Below are 24,058 nucleotides of genomic sequence, written 5' to 3' on the forward strand. Positions count from 1 at the left end.
CTAACCCAATGTACTGTTGGTAAGAAACTGCTGAATGCAAGTCTGTTGAAGTCTCTTGGATCGTGACCGTTAATAAATGGAATTAATGGACCTTAACGACTCAGTTTTCCAATTTCCTTCAAGAAATTCTAATATGAATTGTATTTTTCATTCAAGTTTGTGTATATATGGATGCTGTGTCAAACCAGAGAGTTTTCTATAGAAACAAACAAGTCATTCTGAAGCTGAGGGGAGAAACAAAACAAAACCAAAAAATTCCCCAAACATGAGACATGGCCAACACAATGATTTGTGATGTTCAAAACCCAGCAATGAGAAAGCTGTTCTTTTGTATGGCTCTGAGTAATGAAAGGAGATATTAGAAATTCAGATGCTTTTCATAATAGCTGCCTCTGTAAGATGTGCAATATCGACTGCCCAAACAAGATCACAAATCAAGAGCTGTATAAGAAGATGGCCTTGTCCTAAGGATGCCCGATGACATAACATCCAAAGTTGACATGAGATGGACTCCAACTGGAAGGAGGAAAAGAGTTGGGTCTATCAAAGGATGGAGCGCAAGCCAAAGCTCAAGACAAGGCGGAGGATTCAAGAGATCATGCAACAGCTAATGGCAGATACGGGAACAATGACTTTAAAATTAAACAATCCATTACTGCAATATACTGTATTTAAATATGCATATATCGTGGACAAACAAAGCACATATAAGCACAATCAGTTTTGGCTTGTGCTGCTTCTTCTGGGCGTAGCAGAATGAATTTTCATCAGAGGAGTGCATCCAAATGAAGCAGCAGTCACACAAGTCAACAGGCCTTGAGGAGTGAAAATAACATGTATCAGAAGTTCAATTCAGAGCTCTTAAAGTCTTTGTCAAATCATTTTTGAGTCAAAATCCAAAAAGATGCACTAGAAAACAATAAGGGCTCCACACATGATATGATTTTCTTTGGACTATTTTCAATGTAAAATGATTTTGAAAGTATACACGTCAGTGGAATCTGTTTCTTTTAACCCAACGCCCCAACCCTATTCCAATCGTGTGCTTTTCAACGAGAAGAGGTGATGGAAGAGGCAATAAGACTGAGAGACACCCTGAAGGACAAATAGGAATTCCCTGCAATCATCTCCCAACAGATCGACCTCCGAACCTGATTGAACGGATGAAAGTGCCATGGTAACATGGTAAGGTGAGGCTTATTTCCCATCAGAATTCAACACAGAAGAAGCATGAAAGACCATGAGACACATCACTCATTATGCCGTGTACAAGAACTACTGAGGCAGATTATGCCCGCCATGCGCATGAATCCTGCTTTTCTCGTGTGTTCGTCTTACCTGTGCTGATATACGCTGCAGCGCATAGAAAGTAGATGGAAAGCTGGGGCGGGAAGTGGAGCGTCCACATGTCATTAATGCAATGTCGGGACATTCTGGTGCTGGTGAAAACAGAAGTATGAGCTGGTGAAAATGAGGAAAGAACATGCACGTCAACATAGAGCGTGTTTATTACCTCGAGTATGTGCATCCAAACATCTTCCCACGGAGGACAAAGAAACAAGCAGCAGCAACCTGATGCTTTCCAACCAGCCCCTCCTTTATGCCGTCCTCGTTACCACGGAGCCTCCCGGTTGGGTGGCGGCTTCTCAGGTCGTACCTGTTTACCAGAAGGTTTCCATGGCATCACTGTTCAGCTGATTGCGTTGAACAGCCTCTACCGGCATACTTGAACTTGTGATCCTTATTAGTTGTGTGAAAAACGGAGAAACCAGAGAGCTCAAGGAAATCAGTCACAGCATGTCAATCCACATTATGCAGCCGGCATTTGCAAATGTCCTTTTAATTTTTTTTAAAGTAGGATTTCTTTCCAATTCCCTGGAAGAGAAATTGAGAAGAAAAAACAAATATTTGGAGGGGGGAAAAAAATGTGTATAATTTTATCAATACAAACAACTTTTACGGCATTTGTTGGAGTTGATTAATTCAAATCATGATATACCTTAAGAGGTGTAAAAGCAGTGAGAGTATAGGGCGGCTGGACGTAGGGAGTGTTTGAGCGACTATCCAAGATGAAACATCCAAAATCCAAGAATACATCAGGAAGGCGGCCCCCAACTGATGAGCTACCTTGAGAACCCTGAGAGCCCACCTTCATTATACCCCATTAGCTAAGCTTTGTTTGTTTGTTTAAAAAAAAAAGAAGTAATTATAGACAAGAGTAACCATTTTCCTCTCGAACACAACACACTGCGGTACGCTTCCTCTCGTTCGGTGCACACAAACTGCGGCACACACCACTTAAAGACCTGCCATTTGTCAGATCTCCCAGGTTTTAAATAATGAGGCGGGCGAAAACAAAGCGCACAAGGTCTCAAATGACAAGAAACTGGTTGTTCAGCCAAAACAGAAAGGAAAGAAAAAACACAAGCCGGCAGGTGGGTATACATTACCGGGGCGTTTGAAAACTGCAGAGCTTATCTTGGTGCCACATCGGAGGGGAAGACGGCTCTTATAAATGCGAACGTATCCTCCTGCAGACAAATGGACGAAATGGATTAGAGGAGAAAGACTGGGGAGTTTATTTTTTTTCTTCTGTGCTGCTGTTGTATACTAATATCAGACTCTTTTCTCTGGACTTTACACGCTTTGGGCCATATCTGAAATAACATTTTTCTTAATTTATTCCCACCAGCTGATGAAGTCGCACTCTCAGAGAGATCTAAAAATCAGCTAAACTCCTCTCTGACCTCGTTCGCCCACTCCCTTCAAACTTTCAGATCACATGTAGTTTTCTCAGTAACTGCTCCATGGGAGGTGACATTTCTTCGGGAAAAGTGATGTTTTCAGGAAGCTATTACATTTAGGGGCGTTAAAAGCATAAGATCGGTACTCTGGCTTTAAAATGGCAAGGTGTGTTTGCGATGGGCTTTTATGTCGTTGTGCTGAGGTGTATTACCGAGAAACACCGGCGGCGCAATAATGGCTTCCCATCCTGACATCTGGTAAAGAGGATAGCAGACGGGTTGGCTTAAATGGCTCTTGGTGAGAGAGAAAAAAAAAAAAGAAAAAAAATCAATATAAACACAAGTTCATGACAACGAGATGACAGAAAGTTGTGCGGAGTGAGTTGGCCTTGAGAGTGGCCACGAGCCGCGAGGTCGCAAACAGAAACTTTCCCTTCACCCTCACTGTCCAAATTTGTAACAGTACCACTGTCTGGCGGTATAAGGTTGTGAACTGTGTGTTTCTACAGAAGATGGATATTTTGGTGCTTCTACAAATGAATACAAAACAAAAAAGCATTGCAAAGTCCTCACCAGGGAGCTAGTTGAGGTGGGTTGGATGGATGAAACAACATACTTTCCTCTAGGAGACCACTGTCTGAAGTACACTGATAGTACGTGGCAATGAAAGGACAAAGTAATATCCTATTGTTAAACTATTCTGGCATGAACATTCTCCCATGTGCTGCTCCTCCATTTTGACATCAGGGATTTAGAGTAATATCTATAGGTTTTGGAACGTAAACATGGAGATTCACCTAAAGGCTGAGAACCTAGAGAAAGTGTCCTCTTGAGTTCCCCTCATGGTTTTAGGCAGCGAGCCGTCCAGTCATCATTTGGACGGTCAATTTTCAGAAAAGACGGCCCGAAAAATTAGGGGACAGGTTGCTCAAAGCCGTCTAAAATATGTATATAATGGCCATCACTTCTTGTCACCATCTAATTTAGTCTAAATCCATCTTTTTTCACCTAAATAAAGCCAATTATCAGCTTGTGTACACAACCTGCGACTGACTTCCGGTTTGTATTAGGTCCAGTAACGAGCAGCGTGATTGGTCAATTGATATCATGTGGTCTGTACCTTTTGAAAGGCAGCCTCTGATTGGTTCGTAATTCTCTGCCTCGTCCTGATGCGTTCAAATGCTGAAGCAGAGGAGGAATTTCCTTTACAAAATGCTACAGATCCACACAGGCGGTACTAATTCTATGGAACTATGAGGTATCTAATACGTATCTAATAGGTATCTGATACGTTTAGATATCTGTACACCATTCACGTTTTTCTTTGAAGAATATAATTTTCTTTGTTGTGAAAAAGTTGATTTTGATTTAAGTATTGGCAACCATGCTTGTTCCCCTACATATTTAATTATGTGTGACTGTGACATTCTAAGGTCTTGGGACCTCGCTATAGGTGCCACGCAGATAACAAATAAGATCCAATATTTAATTAAAACCTAATAGGAGGATAATTTCAAAGTTAAAAATATACAGGTGCACAGTGTAGGGGTGCAGATAGAAGCAATGTACCAACTGCAGGGGGCAGACCGATAATACATGTTCATGTTCATGTGCATCACGTAACTGCAACCTGCCGGGTTCCCTGGCTGAGCAACGTCCTCCTCAGAGGAAAATCTCCATAGAATCACAATCAGCAAATACTTTATGAACAGAGATAAAAGTGTTTGTGTATTTTTGCAGTAATTCACTTGCCCTCTCTCCCTCTCCTTCTCTCTCTCTTTCCATCCTGTCCCTCACCCCACCATGGAAGCTGTGTTTAAAACTAGTTTTTCTTAAAAAACAAAAAAACTAAACGTAATCCCACAGTGAAATTCATGCTCTGTTACAACGTGGACACGTGTGCTTGTAGACAAGTGCATCCAATATTTTATATGTACAAATGTTTTATTTTCTTTTTAAATTTGGTGGGTAGAGCTTATTTTCATTTTTTTTTTGAAGCCGTGTATTTGTGATTGTGTAGACTGTACTGACTGTGGCCCATATTGGCGTGATTATCGACAACATCAACATTATTCACAATTACACACTTAAATCACACAATATGTTATATAACTAAGATTCCACTGTGTCAATATTCAAATGGATTCACTGCAGCATTGTTTTCACAATTACGCACTAAAATCACACCTAATTGAAATATTGCTGTGAAGGCAGATGTTGTTTTTTTTTTTTAAATCCCCCAAAAATCTAATTGTTTTCAGTAAACTGCACCAGATTCTTCTTCTACATGACCCCAGGTTCCTCTGTGTCAATTTTCAAATGGATTCACTACACTTTTTTTTTTCTTTTCGCAGTTACATGCTCGAACTACACCCAATACATGTAATGCTGTACAGGCTGATTAAAAAAAAAATACCCACAGGGACAACAAAATTATATCTCAACTTATTCATGATGGTGTGCGGAGAAATCCACTCATCTCTCTCTCATTCTCATTCTTTTCTTTGACTTTTTTAGGGAATTTTTAAAAATCTGCCAATATTTGAATAAATATGCAATTACTGATAAGGAGGTTCAAATTGGTAAGCTATGTAAAAGATGACTGGCACCCATCATGGATATAAATGGTAACATTCATACAATAAACAATAGTGATGTCAGACTTCTTATATCTTTTAATTTATGTCATTTGATTCCCCCATCCTCTACATCTAAGTATATGTACAAGCAGATATTAATAGATTTTTTCAAGCTTTCTGTTGTTGAATGGAACCTATACCCTTATAAATTTTCCATTACTGCAGTTCTGTGAAATACTCGGCCGTAGGATTTGAACAAACACATAAAGGAAACCCTTTAGGACACATATAACGTGGGAAAAGTTTCATAACTTCTACATCAATACTGCGTGGTGGACTAAATGTGTTTGTGGGATTGCTGTTGGGGTATTTTTACTTTCTGAGTACTTGGAAAATGGTGGTTCATGTTCAGCTGTTTTTTTTTTCCTGTTTTGTTACACACCAACATGAGGACAGCAGTGTTCAACTTCTACAAATAAAGCCCATTAATAGAGTGATAGCAACATTTGAAGAAAAAAAAAAAAAACCTTCCGAGTGTGAACCTCAGTTAAAGGTTATCTCTTTAATGGCCACACATCTGCTCCCCCAAACCCTCAACGGGCTGTTTTCATATGCCACTTTGACAAAGCAGGTTTTCCCCCCTTACACACTGAAACACCAAAATGCTGTTTTGATTTACAGACAGCATGCTGTTTTGGGAAAGGTCATTGTTGGGTGAGAAACTTTTAGTGCCAACAGATAACTGCAGCCGGCAGAGAAAGGATTTCACCGGCTTAAGGAGCAGGATTAACAATGTATGCCGGGTGTGGAGCATCTGTTGACCTGTTCTGGTGGGGGTCCAGTGTAGGTACAGATGGGCTGGCATGGTAGCAGAGCTTTAACACAGGGACGTTATTTTAGTTTAGGAGTCACATGCAGCCCAGTTTCATCTGGAGTGGGTTGGACCAGTAAAATGGTCCCATAATAACCTTTTATTAAATTTTTTTTTTTTTTTTTTTTTTTTGTGGTGGCGCATGACTATACATTATGAAAAGATCTATATTTTCACAAAACCAAATAATTACTACTGAAAATTATTACAATGTCAACATAAAGCCCATTTTGATGAAACCTGGCGTAAAATTCAGTGCCATCTATAGCTGTTGTGTTATGCACATTTTTACGAACTCAGCCTGAGCGCATGGTTTCAAGTGGGGATGCACCGATACCGATTTTTTCCAAAATGAGTGGTGTATGAGTACTTGCATTTGAGTACTCACCGATAGGGATGCCAAGTATTTAGGCCAATACACACAGATGTTATTTGAACAACATTCCTACATTGTGATGTACCGACATTCAACATTGGTTCTTTTATGGCGCTGACACATATAGTGTAAGAAAATAAAACATTTCAATAAAACTTTTGTTATTAGAGTGTGTGTGTGTGTGCATGTGCGTGCGTGCGTGAGTCATGGTATCGGTGGCAGTTTTATGATTACGAGTATGAGTACTCATGCCTGGTATCGAACCGATACCCGATACTGGTATTGCTATCGGTGCATCCCTAGTTTTCATGCCGATATCTCAGGTTAGATTTGTGTTGTGGTGTGTCTAACATCTCTTAAGAAATTTGTTCAAATATCAATGTTTTGATTGAATGTCCTCTTTTAAGACGGTTTTGGCTCACTGGCATTATGTTTGAAACCCCGAATTTACCACCTTGAGTGTTTTATTGATGCTTAAAAAAAGTGATCAATATATCAATAGGAACACACACTCATATATACCGACATGCAATGGCACAGAAAGAAGTCTTAAGAATATACATTCTTTAAAATCTCATATGAGGGTAAAATACATTAAAGAATACACATAAACAAATATTTTTCTAATGACAAATTTACAAAAAAAAGTGATTCAAGGAAAATAAAATCAACAAAGATACCCGTCTGACTTGCTCTGGTTCCTTGACATGGTTTTCATCACGGATGTAAAATTGTAAGATCATTATTTCATTTCAGTGTTTCAGTGTGTTTCGGTGTTATTTGGACAATATAATAAACACTGTTGTGGTTTGCATGAAGTCAAAAACAATATGGAGTTATTCAACCGGAGTTATTCAACAAGGCAGATCCTTTCACAACACTTGGATGTTTTTTTTGTTTTATTATTATTATAAAGTGTTACAAAAGCATAGCTCTTCTCGCAGTCTGTATGTGATTACTGCCCATGCTTATTTGCTGGCGTTTACACAAGCCAGTTTCCTGCCAAGTGGGTCAGCCGCTCACAGTTCCAAAGTGCACTGTTATGAAAGCCACACAGGCTTTTTCAGAGAACCCAACTGATAGCAAAAAGAAAAAGAAATACAGGCCGGACCTGCTTCTCCGACTTCCTCGCGTACCACAGGAAACTAAGTCACAAAGTAAAAAAAGAGCCACTCTTCAAGTATGACTGCAGAAATATGGGACGTTATTATTGTTGGTGCAGGACTATCTGGACTGAGCGCGGCTCATTTGCTCAGACAGAGGGACGACAATTTGAAAATCCTGATTCTGGAAGGGAAAGGTACGTACGGCACGTCATTCTTCACTGGGATCCCAAAATGTGGAGGCAGTGGAAAAGAGATTCTGTGTTGCTGTGCTCTGCAGATCGAGTGGGAGGTCGAACACTCTCCAATGAAATTCCCGCAGCCAATGGCATGGATCGCTGGGACTTTGGCGGGCAATGGGTTGGAAGGTAATGCCGAACAAAAACCGCGAGATTCAGTGTCAGAATTTCTATTGTTGTTTTGCACACACTTTTAAGTTTCTTTGTAGTTTCGAGTTCAACTTGGAACTCTAATTATGAGACAAATGCATCCACAACTTCAGAATGAAAGAATGGTTTCCGATTTAAAAATGGTCACAGGAGCTCATAATAATAATAATAATAATAATAATGGCTTGGATTTATATAGTGATTGTGACACCTTGGTTTATTATGAATTTACAACTGTAGAAAAAATTCTTTACTTTTTTCCAAAATATGTCCTCATTTCAATATCTGTTAATTCTTTAAAATCACTGTGTATTATTGAGGAGTTCCTGTTACTAATATTTGGGAATATCTTGTTTGTTGTTTGATGGTTGCACTGCAAAATCCATGAAGGCCACAAAATGACCAGGACATGGATGCAAGGCTCTATTTCTCTGCTTTCTGGTAGTTTTTGAACTGTTTTGATATAATAAATGGTGAATGTGTTTATGAGAAATATACACGCGAGAGCCTGTCAGTGATAACGGGAGAGAAATAAGTTTGTTTGGTCCCAACCATCCTTATTTGGATGCAGTGATTGAGCTGTGTATAAATGTAAATGTTTTTTTCAGACGTGAGCACAGGCAGTGAACAATTCTACTGAGTAGTATACAAATTAGTAGTATACAATGGTATAAAATTGTTTCTTTCAAAAGATTTTAGAAAATCTCGTTTATGCTGTTTGATGTAACTCGAACCAAATTTAATGACAGATTATAGTAATCCTGGGTTCACAATCATTTTCATGCCTTGATATAAAGTGGATTACTTTTTCGAAAGGTAACTTGTAACTGTACATGACTCTTTAGGGGAACAAGACTTTTAAGACTTGTTTTTCAATGATCAGTGATGCGTGGAAACATTTCATTCAGAACATAATCAGAGTCAAGATAAGATTAAGAAGCTGACTGGTTGAATATGAGTGTGGTTTTACTCCAGGTTTTACTCCACGTTCCAGTGATAGCGAACTCACTATCTCCACAAGAGCGGCTAAGAGTTATAGCTGCAACACAACTGCCTCATATTATGTAATACTTTGTTACTATGACATGATGTGAATGACGCTCTGTGATGTGTAGTGTGTATTATGTTGATATGTAGCCTTTTCTTTACTTTATCCTTTGTGTGTGTATAAACACTACATGCAGAATATACTTGTGTTATCAAATATCACTAGTTTAAGTTGTGTTGTTCTTTAGTTTTACATAATACCAGAAATAAGTCATTTTCTTGTCAAACCCAGAAGAAGTTGCTGCTGTAATGGAAACAGCACAAAAATGTTTTAGAGCATGTATAGGGTATGTAGGAAACACACACACACACACACACACACACACACACACACACACACACACACACACACACACACACACACACACACACACACACACACACACACACACACACACACACACACACGCACCCGCACACGCACACACCACAAAAATAGTCCGTCCTGGTTTTGTCTCTATTTTCACTTGTTCACAGACCATTGGCATCTCTTTTCTTAGATCCAGCAGTCCTCCTCGAATCTGCCCTCAAGCATTTGGCAGAGGCGTTTCACAGTAACTCTGTTAAAGAACTGTCGAACAAGAGTGTTTGTGAGACATATTTCAGTCAGAATTTAGAACAATTCACAGCCCAGACGGCTCCACCCGACGTAGCAAACTGTCACACGTTTAAGGCGAGCAGCCGTCTCAGCAGTACTCCGGGCTGCAACCTCCAGTCGGCTGACGGCAACAGAGCTGCTTCAGTGGACAACTTGTGAAGGGCGTCGTGAAGGGCACTTTGAAGACAGAGGGCAGCACCTCTCCTGTGCCTCATGTTTACCTTTCACAAGTTTTCAAAAGATTTGTTTCTCCGAGTTCAAGGATCCAGTCGATTCATGTCAACCTCTTTAAACTGAATGCGTTTATGATTCAGCAGGCCAGTGTAATGACCCTGGAGCAAATTCCAGAAGACACGCCTCACAAAGCTTTAAAACCAAGGACCTGGCTTCTCTTTTAGCACCCAAACACACATCATGGAGCTCATAAAGGAGCTGGACTTGGAGGTCTACCCACAATTTCATGCAGGTAGGAAGGTGCACCACATGGGCGGGCTGACTTCCAAGGTTCGCGCCTACAAGACCAGCATCCCTGCTCTGTCCCCGGTGGTGTTAATGGACATCACCCAGCTCATGTGGAAGGTGAGAGCAAACCCACTGACACAGCGGTACTCTGCACATAAAACTGTGTTCTGTCAGAAATGCCTTCAATATGTTTATAAATGTCTGATCACATGAATATCACATTTCCTGAAGGAGAAATATTTATGAAGAGTACCTCATTTGCATGCATGCCTAGAATAGGACGGAGCATATATTTTTACAATTGGCATTTCCAAGAAAGTATGCTTACCCCCCTGAGAATGCTTATGAAGTCCCTAATGGGTATGGAAATGGAAAATTGTAGCCTGCTTCGAGTTTGAAAGGACAAGAGTCCATTTATCATATAGCAAAGTACCAGAAAATGCTCAGTTCTGAATAAATGGTTAGACGAGCAGTGGGAAAGAGAGGATGTGGGGGTAAAATTGAACCAGCAAAATCATATTTGGCAGACTCCTGCTATTATTTTGTTGTTATCTCTATCAATGGGATGCTTTCTGGTTCGTCATAGTGTAAATCACTGCGTGTGGGTGTCATGCAGTGATGAAACCCTGTATTCAGATTGACAGGCTGTGTGCGACAGTGTGTGTCCGGGATCCTTCTCAGACTCCAAACGCTGTGGACCTGGACAGCGAGACCCTGCACTCCTACATCCAGCGACACGTTTGGACCACAGGTCAGCTTGAAGACTGTTTTTACCTCCAGACCTGAACCTGTAGCGTTAGGAATCGATCAGAGACACTCGAGAGATTCTTCAAATCGGATTTACAAAAATGAGAAACCTCTTTCACTTGCTGCAAAACATCTCCAAGCTTAATTCAAGAGGGAGTGTGAGTTTCAAATCAACGTTAATTATCCCCTTGACTGCGTTTAAAGCAAAACCCATCTGAGCACCTACTGGTTTGTTCCAGTGCTTTAAGTGGGCTGGTATGCAGTACAGGCACTTTAAAATTTTACTCTTCATCGTACTGGGACTTTTTCTCTAGCATACGGGGCATACTGGAACTTTCTGTAATTTACTATAAGCCGCTACTTTTTTCACATGCTTTCAACCAGGCACCTTGTACTATGACGCTAATTTATGGATATTTACGGCTAAACGTGCTTCATGCCAACAATACATGGGTGATGCGTTCAGTTGCATCAAGTAAATCCGCCCTCTGTGGCTGACCAATCCTCCTCCTCATAAGAAAATCTTTCCTCAGAATCACAATCAGTAAATACTTTATGAACCCTCAGTGTTTGTGTATTTTTGCAGTAATCCCCCACCCCCTCTCTCTTACTCACTTCCCCTCCCGTCCTTTGCCGTGTTTAAAATAAGTTTTTTCTTAAAAAATACAAAAGCAATCCTACAGGGAAATGCATGCCCTGTTACAATGTGGACATCTATGCTTATTGGCAACTGCGGCCTAAACTGAATATGTCCAAAAGTTTTCTTATTTTTAAATTTGGTGGGGTGCTGCTTATGCTTTTTTTTGTGTGTGTGTGTGTGTGTGTGTACAATGTCTGTGCCCCATATTGACGTGATAATTGACAACATCAACATTATCCACAATCACATACTTAAATCACACAATCCGTTATATTGCTCTACAGGCCGAACACTTTTTGAAAAATTCTAATCAAATTGTTTTCAGCAAACTGCACCACATTCCTGTCCTGTCTATTCCAACACGACCCCAGGTTCCTCTCTGTCAATTTTCAAGTGGATTCACTGCAGCATTGTTTTCACAATCACACACTAAAATCACACCTAATTGAAATATTGCTGTCAAGGCAGATTTTAAAAAATTCCCCCAAAAACCTAATCTATTCTAATCTTTTTTTTTTTTTTTTTAATCTCACACTCCTATAATAAGGTTCCACAAGCTGCACAAGTGGCCCTTATTTTACACTGAGCACCTGCTGTCTAAATTACATAATTACATAGTCTTTCATTTAGTATTTTATTGATAGAACGTTAAGATTGAAGACAGTAAGCGACATAGAAGCAGTTCACTTCCCTTTTACGACTGACAAAATGGTAGGAGGATGTAGTTGTATATATTACTGTGTTTCTGTCATTGCAGACAGCACGATAAACACAATGTATTTTATTCATATACCATAGTGATCCTACTGCAGTGAGTGTAAAGTGCATTTTATACAACACATAAGAAGCATGATTCGCAGTAAGCAACAGAAGTTCGTGATTGCCGTATATGATAAAGAAAACATCACTTTAATTTTTCCATTTATTTACACCACTTATATACACTTTCAGACAGTTTATTCAACTTTGTGACATTGACAGGAATCAAACAGTCTGAAGGCCGACAAGTCTATCACTAAGCTACTGTACGTCATCATTTTCATAAACATCCGTATTTAAATTCAATCCATTTCATTTGGCTTGGCTTTTTTTTGTTTGTTTGTTTGGGTGTCGTGTCGCACAACAAACGACGTCGCTGCAGCTTTGGGACGCCTCGCTATGACGACTCTGCCCACGCAGAGGTGGTACCGCATTGTTATGCAAAAAACGACTGAAACTAAATCAAGTGGAGGCGAGGCGAGTTGGTACTACTGGAAAAGCGCCATTAGATATAGCATATCTTGCGAATTCCTACCAGCTCCACCACAGAATTCCTTCAATAATGTATCATGAAGGTGCATGGGGCAAAAGGAATGTCGGGAGACAGAATAACAAGTACTACTCCCTCAAGGGTCGTCACAAAACTCAGTGTTGGGCCTTCCGTGTTTGTTGTATACAATGATATACTGGTGAGGATAACTTTGTATAATTGCACTTTTATACCAAATCAAACACAAGTGCAAAGCTCACGTCTGTAAAGTAAAATGACATTTATATCCGACAAGATAAATACCAGGATTGTTATCATCTTCTCAGGTGGCTTCCTGGGAAGGTAGCTTTTTGTGTGGTAGAACAAACATCCTTTTTTTTCTTTTTTGTAAAACTATGTGGTGATCACCGTGATCACATGTTGTGGAACTCTGTCACTGCAGGAAAAGTGTTATCATTACAGCATGCAAGCTGCACTGTGTGTTTATCTCTGTGTGGCAGAACTAAAAGAAGAAATGGAACTCTGCACCAGGTCTGTGTTTGGCATGGAGCCATCCCAGATGTCCTTCCTATTCTTCCTCATGTACGCTGCAGCAGCTGGAGGGCTGCTGCCACTTCTGGAGACCACAGCAGGCTCTGCTCAGGAGTTCAAAATCAAGGTACGCAAGTCAAATCACTCTCCCAGACTGCATATCGAGGACTCTCAGTAACTTTAACTTTCTGCATCCCAGCCTCCAAATACAATCCAAAGTCGAGGTCTGAAAATGCCTTTGTTATTTAATATCCAATGTATACATCACTGTTGATAGGCTTAACCTCGTTCAGTCCCTCAATTCAGACCATATCTTTTCATGTTAGGCCCCGTTTACATAACAACATTTTCAAGAGAAAATGGAAAACTTTCATTCCTTTTGCATGACAGCGGTGCTCGGAGCCGCTGACAATTTCACTTTTTGAAATTGGCCCCCAAGATGAAACTTTTGGAAAAAAGCTCTGACTCTGTCTCTATGTAAACGGGGGGAAAACGCAACCTGTTGAAACAGGTCTGTCTCCATGGAAACGAAAGGAAAGAATTATTTGTGAAAACGCTCCTTGAAAAATGCAACTTTCCTGCAATTATGTCACTGCACATGTGCACCACAGTCATAGTAAATAGTGCTTCTGCACATACGTGGATAAATCTACACTAACAGTAATGGTGTCCATTGTGTCACTATTCTCTTTATCTCTTTATCACCCGTCAATACGAATATCTGTGTACTCGCCATCGTTAATGTACACGAAAACTACATTTTTAGCATTTCTGGCATTTCCGTGTGAAGGACCGATGTTTTCATAATGTTGCTGCGTAAATGCAAAACCTTTTAAAAAGAAATGCAATAATTCTACATTTTCATTTTAAACATTTCCGTGTTAACAGGGCCTTCGGCCAAACACTGCTTCTTTTTGTGTTCTTTCTACCTTATTTAGGTACACATGAATGGTTTTTCTATGTTGACCCTCCCCAGGAAGATTATGGTTCATATACCTATTTCTGTGATGTTGTGCTTTCCTTACCACTCTTTTAACAACAGAGTGAAAACATAGGCTGAAGGCCGCTGAAAGGTATTAAAAACCATTGGACAAAGAAGGCCTTTAAGAAAATACAAGAATGCTGTTTACTGACGGACGTCTTCCAATTTGTCCGTCAGCAGCTCCTCACTTACAATGTCCTTCCAGTCAAGCCCTTAAAGGCATGAATATGAGTGGCGCTGTCAAGAACACCGCACAAAGAGTAAAAACAACGTAAAATACCCATCATAATAAGTTCATTACATGTTTTCATTCATCTGGAAGATGTTACGCTATGTTCTCTTTATATTCTTTCCTCAGATATGTAGAATTGTGACACATTTCCTCCAAGAGAAATAAAAAGGAATGTCTTCAATTAACGTCTTCTACATTGTGAGCAATTTTAGCGGGAGCTGTTTTCTTACCTCTCACTCGACATGAGAACAAAAACAAAAAACAAAATAAACACACGCATAACCAACAAAAAAAGCAAACTGAGCTCTGCTTCCAATAACAGATGAATTATTCAAATTTCTGGTTGCTTTAGAAGTGTTGGCTGACAGGCCAATGTCTCAGAGGCACGCACGTTATGTTTGCAAATGTAATTAAAATATCTGCGGGGGATAGCCTCGAGCACTCTGGTCATCCATGTACAGAGGGGCATCAATAGAATTTCAGGTCATCTCCTTGTATTTATCTGTCTTCTCTCCACAGGGAGGCACCCAGCAGCTTTCAGAGCGTCTGGCGCATCGTGTTGGGTGGAAGAATGTCCGGCTGGGTTCTGCTGTGATGGCCATATGGCAGGTAGAGTACAGTAACGGCTCACTCAGGGATTGATGAGGCGCGACACAGAGATAACAGCTTCCTCAGTGGGGAAACAGGCCGTCTCCTGTGAAGGCACTGTCTGTTCCGCCTGAATGTCTCCGTTATCCACAGCTGAGAGACCGAATATGGTCTCTATGTGCCTTTAAGTGTAGAGTTTTTTCCCCAGTGCTCTTTATTGATACAATGTCTATCCATTATATCCATATTTTTTGGTCAATTTTGTATATAAAATGGTATTTTGAGTGAAAGTGTACTTCATTAGACCCATTAGGAAAGCACTATGCATCAAATAGAGTAAAAAAAAAATGCTGTAGAGTGCTGCAGTCTTTCCCAGAGAGACACAATGTTTATCATTGTGAGAGTCTCAACCGTCTCAACCAGAGGGCCAAATTGTGTCCAAGTACACCTACAGCAAGGCTTTCTGCAGGCATTTGACAGAATGAACAGAGTAAAACAATAATATGGATATAGTTTAACTGATACCAGGTACAGACATGCTGATTATGTGTTCAGATCATTTATTTAAGCGTATGCACACCCTTGACCAAGCTACAAAGGTCACTGTGCAGCGCCCTTATGTCCTATGGCTTTAGAAAATGACATTCATCCTGTCATAATCTTTGAAACTGACATTGTATTCATTTTTAGAATTGAGCTCCTGGGCTACAAAGGTTGGGGGCTGGTGCTGCATGTGGATGTGGGCCACCAGTTGCCCATGACTGATATAACCTGCATAACAGAGTTAAGGTGCAATGCTTGTGGGTCTGTATAAATCATAGTGTTGCACAATCAACATTCTGATATTTGGTACACAATTTCTTGCACATTGTTGTGACCATCCATCCATCCATCCATCCGTTAAGCGGAACTGGAGCCAATCCCAGCTAACGTTTGGCAAAGGCAGGCTTACAACAGACCTCAAACGATTGGTGAGGCTGTCCATGAACAGAGCATGACCATTATGGCAGCTGCAATCATTAGTGAGGAAGCTTGTCTGATACTACAACCCTACAACCAAAGGTCACTCTGGTGCAGAGGAGCATGCAGTCTGCAAGACGAAAGAAGACAAGGCAGGTCACGAGCACTACCAGGAGCATGATTTTGTTATTCTCCACTATTGCACTGGACTGTGAACAATAAATCCATCCAGCAGGAACAGACTGTGGATGACCTGAACAGCGGTCTGATTGCGATTGAGCACTTAATCATGACAACGTGCTTGCTCAAATTACTGGAGGACACATTTTTCACTCTCCAATACGTCTGCTCGCCAGGTTTCATCTTCTTCCTCACAATGATGTTTGGGATGGAGGATGATCATTTCGACACAGTTGAGGAGATCTAGCATATGCGGCAGAAGAAGATGAAGAGTGGTAACTCTAGGGCTGGTTGAAAGCATGGCAGGATTGCTCTGTGGGCTTCAGGTGACTCTTTTGCTGGAAATGCTTGAGCTATTTGCGTTATCGATCAAGAAGCAGTCCCAGAATGTTTTCATGGTGTTCTGACTCTAAGCCATAAGGTTTCCACAGCATTATTTTCTACTGTTGAAGGACTAGAGGTTTGAATGCAGCGTGTTGTCTCTTCTTTCTTGACAAGATCTCTGAGCGCTCTTCCCTTTGACCAAAATTATAATATGAATCAATATGAATGTCTGTGTACTCGCCATTGTTAATGTGCACGGAAACTAGATTTTTAGCATTTCTGGCATTTCCTTGTGAATGAACATTGTTTTCAAAATGGAGTCGTGTGAATGCAAAAGTTTTCTAAAAAGAAATGCAAAATTAATGCATTTTCATTTGAAAAATGTGTAAACAGGGCATTAGGCCAAACACTGCTTTTTAAAAAAATAAGTTTTTACTTTGCTTTGGAACACGTGAATGGTTTTTCCATGTTCCTTACCACCCTGTTAACAGCAGAGTGAAAACACGGGCTGAAGGCCGCTGAAAGCAATCAAAAAAAGAAAGCCTTTTAGAAAATCCAAGCAAGTTGTTTGGGAATCAAACATGTGTTTTGACGCACGTCATCCGATTTGTCCATCAGCAGCTGCTCACTTACAATGACATTCATGACATAACAGCCCTCCCTGTCTCCAGGAAAAGCAGACAACCCCCCCCAAAAAAAGCATATAATCTGCAGTATCTACAAAAGAGATCACAGCTAATTGGTGTATGTGCCAAGGTTCATTATTGGAGATATCTAGCTGGAAAAGTAGACCAGGAGCAAACTACTGCCAAAAAATGAATGTGACATCATGTTTGTCATTTCACTTGTGGGAGCTTGAATCACTTTAAAAAATGGATGAGATCTCATCTTAAAAACTAGTCTTAAAAGCATCATTGTGAAGGACATCAAAACTCTGCGTGCGCTGAGGTTGTCAGGATAACATTTGAGCATGTTCAAGGAAAACATACATAATAAAACACTTCCTAGAATCAAAAATGGAGCAGGAGAATAGTCTTTTTTTATGGGTTTTTTTTAGTTTTTTTTAAAGGTTGTTCCTTTTTAATGTTGTTCAGAGTGGGTGTGTCAGCCAGCGTTTGGATCCACTGCTTGTTTTTGACAATCAGAAATCATGTTCATTCTTAGTGGGCTTCAACTGAGGGACAGCTATCAGTCAACCAGTGGCAGGGCTTCGAAAAAGAGCAACAGATTTTGAGAAGTGTGGTGAGAGGGGAGCCAACATGAGACACACCTGTGAAGAAAATAGAGATCTTCTAAGTAACAGAGGAGACAGGTGAGGAGCAGGCGTAGGAGAGGGAGACAAACATTGTAATTCATGTTCTGGACAGTCTACAAGATGTCTTTAAAAAGAAAAAACACATGTAGCTCCAAAAGAAATAAGAATATGTGTATCAAAGAACTGGCCGGTTGGTGTTTGAACTAATTGCTGAACTGGAGCTGAGGTGAAAAAATAAAAAAGCTTAGTTAAGCTGGTTTCAAAGTTTTGTTGAACACTTGAAAAAGGGCTAATTGTGTTCTGTGGATCATGTGCTTTAATGGTTAAAATGCTTGAAGGTGAGTTGATTAGTGAGATGATATAGCTCTTTGTGGGTTTTTTTTTCTACTTTTGTAGCTGTGGGAGGTAAAGTACTAACCTGGTTACTACGTTAAACCTGCATTAACTGGCAGGATGTAAATAATTGTGATTGGGTTTTTTTTTTCTCCTTTCTGGCACCCAACTATTAATAATTTTACTTTTTCAGCAACAGTTTGAAATTACACTAATAATGACACTAATGGGAAATTATCCTTCAACAACCTTGTTGTTTGATTGAACAATCAAAACACTCTGGCTTCACAAATTTGAACAAATCAAAACATTCCATATCAAATCATAATCCTATTAAGTTAATATTGTTGAAAATACAACAAAATAGACTCACCCGTTGAAGTGTTTTCGATCCACCGCTCCTGCACGGGATCATGAGGTATGGCCTGAAGCCCTGTCTAAAGTGTGCGCCGGCTGCGAGGCAGAGTGCACCCTTGACATTCTGCCTATCAAAGCACAAACAAATATTGACAGACAAACACATTCCCAGTGACATTCACAGCTATGGGCAGTTTGGAGTTTCCACTTCACCTCAGCTGAGAGGCCCAAGGAGAACATCAGGCCATATGCAGGGGTGCCACAGAAGTTTCACGCCCAGGTACACTCACCGCAAGGCAAAAGAGACATGAAAAATTCAACAACCTTGCATGCAAATATGGTCATATATTAGAATACCATCGAGTGCCTCTACAGTAGTTAAAAAATTCATCCATATTTTTTCATCTGATCAAACTTGCATGAACATCTTTCCCAGCACTGACCTAAGAGACTCCGGTTTAGGAAGCGGAGGGTTATCACATCGGTGCACGGCCGCTACATCATCCTTGTGATTTGTTTTTTTTATGTACAGTTATGTTCTCAGAAGACATTGTTAAAGTGGTACTAAACATTAATATAAAAAGGATTTCTTTATGTCAGACCCGAGTGCTTCAACCGTACTGCAATGTTAAAATGGTCCATGGACTAAATCACTATATAAGAGCATCTTAATGAGATTATCATTAAACTTGTATTGTTTTGTCAGATATTCCCACACAGGTATAGGCTAACGCATTTCAGGCTATAGAAAACAGAAATCAAAATGATGGCCTTCTTTTGAAAACAAAACATAAAACCAGAACATGTGAGCATATGATTTGATTTTCATTCAGCTGAAATGATAAAAGATGAAATGTATTTCAACTTTTGTTGACAGTTTCAAAGCATTTTTTCATTCTAGTATGGGAATATGGAAAATAAGTGAAACCCTGTGTCAAATATCTGTTATAGCCGCGAGAGCGGGGTTGTCAAACATCAGGCCCGTGGGCCAAAACCGGCCAGCAAGAGGCTCCAATCCGACCTCCAAATAACCAACCAGTTGAAACAAATTTCCATGAAAACCTCCATTTAAAAAAATGTAAAATGGAATTTCTTAAGAATAGTGGTCACAACACTGAGACCTAAGCTGAGATATCGGTAATGCTGCCATGAACGCTAGCTACCTGTAAGGGTGAGTTTGTAAAAACATGATTAATGCAACAGCTCGGAGACGTTTTTTGGGGACATTTCACTGTGTCTTGCACCAGAAGGTTTGATTAAAATTGACTTTATGCAGAGATTGTAGTCATTTCCTGCCGCTTCGTTTTGTGAAATCATAGACATTTCTGTTACATATAATCCGCGACACGACAAAGAAAACGTTTAAAGTTTAAATTTAAAGGTTAATATAACACTATTTCACCAGTCCAGCCCACTCAAGATGAAAACGGGCTGTATGTGGACTCCAAATTAAAATGAGTTTGACACCCCTGATCTACAGCCTGGGAAGGTTTTCCTGGAGATAATCAAGAAGAAGATATGAGAGGTTGTGAGTGAAAGAGGGTCAAGGAGACATGAAGCATCTGTTAATTCTTACTGATCAGAATAGGTCAGATTATAACGGATGAGGTTAATGTGAGCGATTGAAACCGAGCACCCGTTAAACAAGCAAATGGAGATATCTGAGAAGCTCGAACGCCGCCACAAAACTGAGGCATTTGAACCGTGCGGCAGATCTTTTATCGCTGCTGTCTGCAAGAGGAATATCTGTTACAAGTTTGACTCTTTTCAAAAACCTTTGTACTCTCAGCTGATAGAAATACCACATCAATAATCTCCGGGGTAATAGACTATACATCACAGATGCTGTTTAGCAAGCATTGTGCTTCTATTTTTTGTTCAAATGCTAAAATTGATGACGTGTTCGTCATTATAATTCAGTTTCATTTATATCGCGCCCAAAACAACGCTGTTATCGCAGGGCACTTTTACAGAGAAAATCCAAACTATTCCACTCAAGCAAATATAAGAGACGGCGGAAAGGAAAAAAAAAAGGCTTTTAATAGGACCTGCAGAACCAGACTTTCTGCTTTTTTCCAATTGTTGTGAGGGGATTGAAGGAGCGAAAAAGACAGGGCAGAGACAGACTGCAACAAGCAACAAACATGTTGTCATAAATCCCCTCGGTGAAGTCTTGACCAGATCAAGAACTCCCAGTTCCACTGTCAGAGACCCTGCAGGAAGGTATAGCGATTGAAAATATCAGTGACATGTTTTTTCCTTTTGAAATCTTTGTCTGGACTGGCCAGCTAAAATGACAATAGTTACTGGGGCTCATCACGCTACTACAATGATTGGACCTAACTCGACAAGCTGATTTATTTATTTCGAAGCGAGCCTCTCTATTTTCACTTGCCGCGTTGAAAGCTGCTCTTTGTATTGCAGAACTTTATTCTCTTCCATACATCCGTGCCACTACACTGTCAAAGTGGCCCCATTCCAGAGCATATACGACGTTCACTTCACAACTGTGCTGCATCCTGAACAAAAACTCATCAAAATGTCTCGGCCTTTCATGCTGTTGTTGTGAAAGATGCTCGACGCGGTCTTTGTGCCAAACCACATCTGCAGTACAGGTGAATGTCAAACAAACCACTGCAAAACGGCATTTCTGCCTCACATCCCCGCTCCTGTCATGCCGGCTGTAAAGGCCAGCAGGCGGTCTGTCATGTGCTGCAGTGAAATTTCACGACTTGTATACATGTGAGGATGTAGAGAGAAGCACATATGGGGTTTCTGCAACGAGTCCAAGTCAATTATACATCACACCGCCGTGAATGTTTAACTTCCTTTTAAAGTTGATTTAACAATTTGTCCTTCAGTTGGTGGAAAGGAAAAACAGAATAAAATAGCATTTCGTTAATTAAAAAAACAAAAACTGAGTTTAAACGTCTCTTTGGAAACAGACTTGACTGGGTATGTTTATTATTTAATGGGACTTGTCAACAACAGACCCTCCGAGGACTGCTTGATGTATAAAAATTAAGTAACATGTCTGCACAGCCTTAATATTTGTCACAAATCCGAAACCTGCCGGAGAAGATAACAGGATGGCAGATAGAATTTAGAATAGACACTTGATAAGAGGGAAGCCACTGCCAACAAGCAAAGACTCCAGTTCGGCTGGAAGCACTCGGTGCACTTGCAATTTAAATGAGGTCTGAAACAGGATTTTACACACAAACAGCTGCAACACAGCAAACAAGACATGATTTACCGCCGCGTAACTGAATGAAACTGTATTTCTGTTTATTTATTTGGACAGGATGCTGAGTGGGCCAGGGTGACGACTACCGCCAACACCTTCCTGTGCAGAGCTGTGATTGTCACCTGCCCCCCTCATTTGGCAGGTCAGTGTGCGTCTCCCACCTCCGCCGACTCGCTATGCGGAAACCTCGGCGATGCAGAGCTCTTCTGCGCTGCTCACGCCTGTCAAACACAGCGAACTGTGCAGCCATGCAGACAAATGCAGCGCTTTCCTTCTGTCGTCTCAGCTCCAGGTTGGCAGCCGCCCTCTTTAGTTCGAGTGCATTTTGCCCGAGGTCAGGCTGTGGGCTCTGGATGTGCCTGAGCTGGGTGAAATCTTGGCCAACGAGCGAGGCTCTAACTTACTGGGGATGGATTTAGAGCGACAGCCGCTATGCTCGATGTGGCAGTGTGACGTTTAACGCCTCAAACATGTCATTAACAACCATCTCCGAAGCCGAGCCCACCGAAGGAGCGAAAAATGAGGGACCCCTGCGTCTCGTTGGCTGTTTACAAGAATCTCAGAGTTTTAACTGAAGCAACAAACAACATTTGAAGGCATGCCATATTAAACAGGAAACTCTGACGTCATTAACTGCATCACTCCAAATAGTCTTGACTCTGGCTTACAACTCAAGTTAATATCACGCTGTGTGGCAAAGTTGATGACAGCATTCAACCTCTAAAAAAATCCTCTGTGTGAGACTTCTGCACCATTACAGAGAAAACCAGTGTTGGCTTGCCTGTAGATTGGCGTTATTGCCCTTTTCAGTGGACTTCACCGTAAGGAGATCACATCCTGAAACCCGAGCGGATACAGGTGAAAGTTGAGACTGGAGGAACAGTCTTTTTTTTTTTTTTGTTCAGGCTCAGAAGGGGTTGAAGCTGAATCAGAAGGTCAAGCTTGCACTGGCCCCCTTGCCTATTTGTACTAAGCTGGCAACAGATCTGTCACTCAAAGCTTGATACTTGGAGCTGTGGACCACAGCCAGGATCCTTAATGAGACAGGTTTGAGAGCTGTGTTGAATTATGCAGCATGGACTCCTCCGGCTCGTGTGCCGCGGTGACACACTTGGCCTTAAATCAGTGTGTGGAGGTTGACAGGGGCTCTCAAAAGCTAAAGCCGAGTCAGTGATTGAGACCTCACCTCCTCCGAAATAAGTCGGGGATGAATTAAAAGAGAGAATTGCTGCTTGAAGTCAACTGTGAGACATCTTGTCCTTTAAATTTGGGGGAAGTGGTTAAGCTTGAGCGGCTTTGCGGATGAGTGTGGGAGTTAAGAAACAAGGCAGGTGAAATGGATGATAATGACTCGCTGATTTCCAGCTTGTCTCAGACTGAAGAGGCCTGAAGGGGCCTTTAGATATTTGGATCTGGCATTTCTAGTAAATTCTCAAGTCACATGCCTACTTAAACAAAGATGGCCGGCTGGGGTAAATAATCAAAAGTTGAATTTGTTTTTGATTCGCCGGTTGTCAAGCGTCAAGCGGCACGCATCTCTGCATTCACACAGGAGTGTACTGTTGTCCATACATCATGTTTGCCCTGTTCTTGGCGCCTGGATTTATCTTCCCCTTCATCCATCCATCTTTTATAATGACTTCCGTCAGGTTTATGTTTTCTTCTTTTTTTTCACCTCACGTTCTCCGGTTACCTCTTCTCACACTCACATCAATGATTTACGGACTGTTGGGTCTCGCTGCATTGTGAGATTGCTGTGCATGAGAAAAGATGAGCGTTGGAGGTGGAGATTTTTCCGCCAAGTGACAAGATGTTGATGTGGAAGTGTGCGGACGCTTTTCCCGGCGAAGAGGAGAATGTCTTTACTCATTTCTGAGTAGCCTTTCTTGACATGTATTCAGAGGATAATGCAATTAGAAGGACATCAGTGCAGCTCCGCAGATCCAAAATTAGCATTTGGTTAAAGAAATGTTGTTCTGTCGGTCATCGTTAAGTAGAAGGTCTTGGGGGAAGCTGCTGCCTGGCTGAGTCTACAGGTATATCTGTGATGTTATGGGGGCGAAAGTGTTCATGTGACTGCGACAGAACTTGACAGTCAGCCAGGAGACAATCTACCTAACATCTCACTTTCTGCCTCCTCGTTTCTCACGTTAGGAAACGATTACATCTGCCGCTCATGGTTTCAGTCCAGCGCTTTGTTAGGGGGTTGGGGGGGCAGGTAAAACTTGCATTTGCCAACTGCCACTGTGCGAGCCACAATTCTA

The 24,058-nt window shown here is 41.0% G+C and overlaps 1 protein-coding gene across 1 annotated transcript in view; it reads left to right on the plus strand.

Moving 5' to 3' along the window:
- The first annotated feature begins 7,601 nt into the window (after positions 1-7,601).
- The window catches only part of LOC308118142 (putative flavin-containing monoamine oxidase A), a 70,757-nt gene continuing 54,300 nt past the window's right edge, over positions 7,602-24,058 (plus strand). Inside the window, exons 1-7 of the mRNA XM_080477416.1 lie at positions 7,602-7,870; positions 7,954-8,041; positions 10,106-10,286; positions 10,806-10,920; positions 13,306-13,463; positions 15,070-15,159; positions 21,852-21,936. Coding sequence (XP_080333542.1) covers positions 7,753-7,870; positions 7,954-8,041; positions 10,106-10,286; positions 10,806-10,920; positions 13,306-13,463; positions 15,070-15,159; positions 21,852-21,936 — 835 coding nt within the window. The 5' untranslated portion in view covers positions 7,602-7,752. The remainder of the gene's footprint in view (positions 7,871-7,953; positions 8,042-10,105; positions 10,287-10,805; positions 10,921-13,305; positions 13,464-15,069; positions 15,160-21,851; positions 21,937-24,058) is intronic.

Source organism: Lipophrys pholis, assembly GCF_963383615.2.
Source record: "Lipophrys pholis genome assembly, chromosome: 12".
NCBI lineage: Eukaryota > Metazoa > Chordata > Actinopteri > Blenniiformes > Blenniidae > Lipophrys > Lipophrys pholis.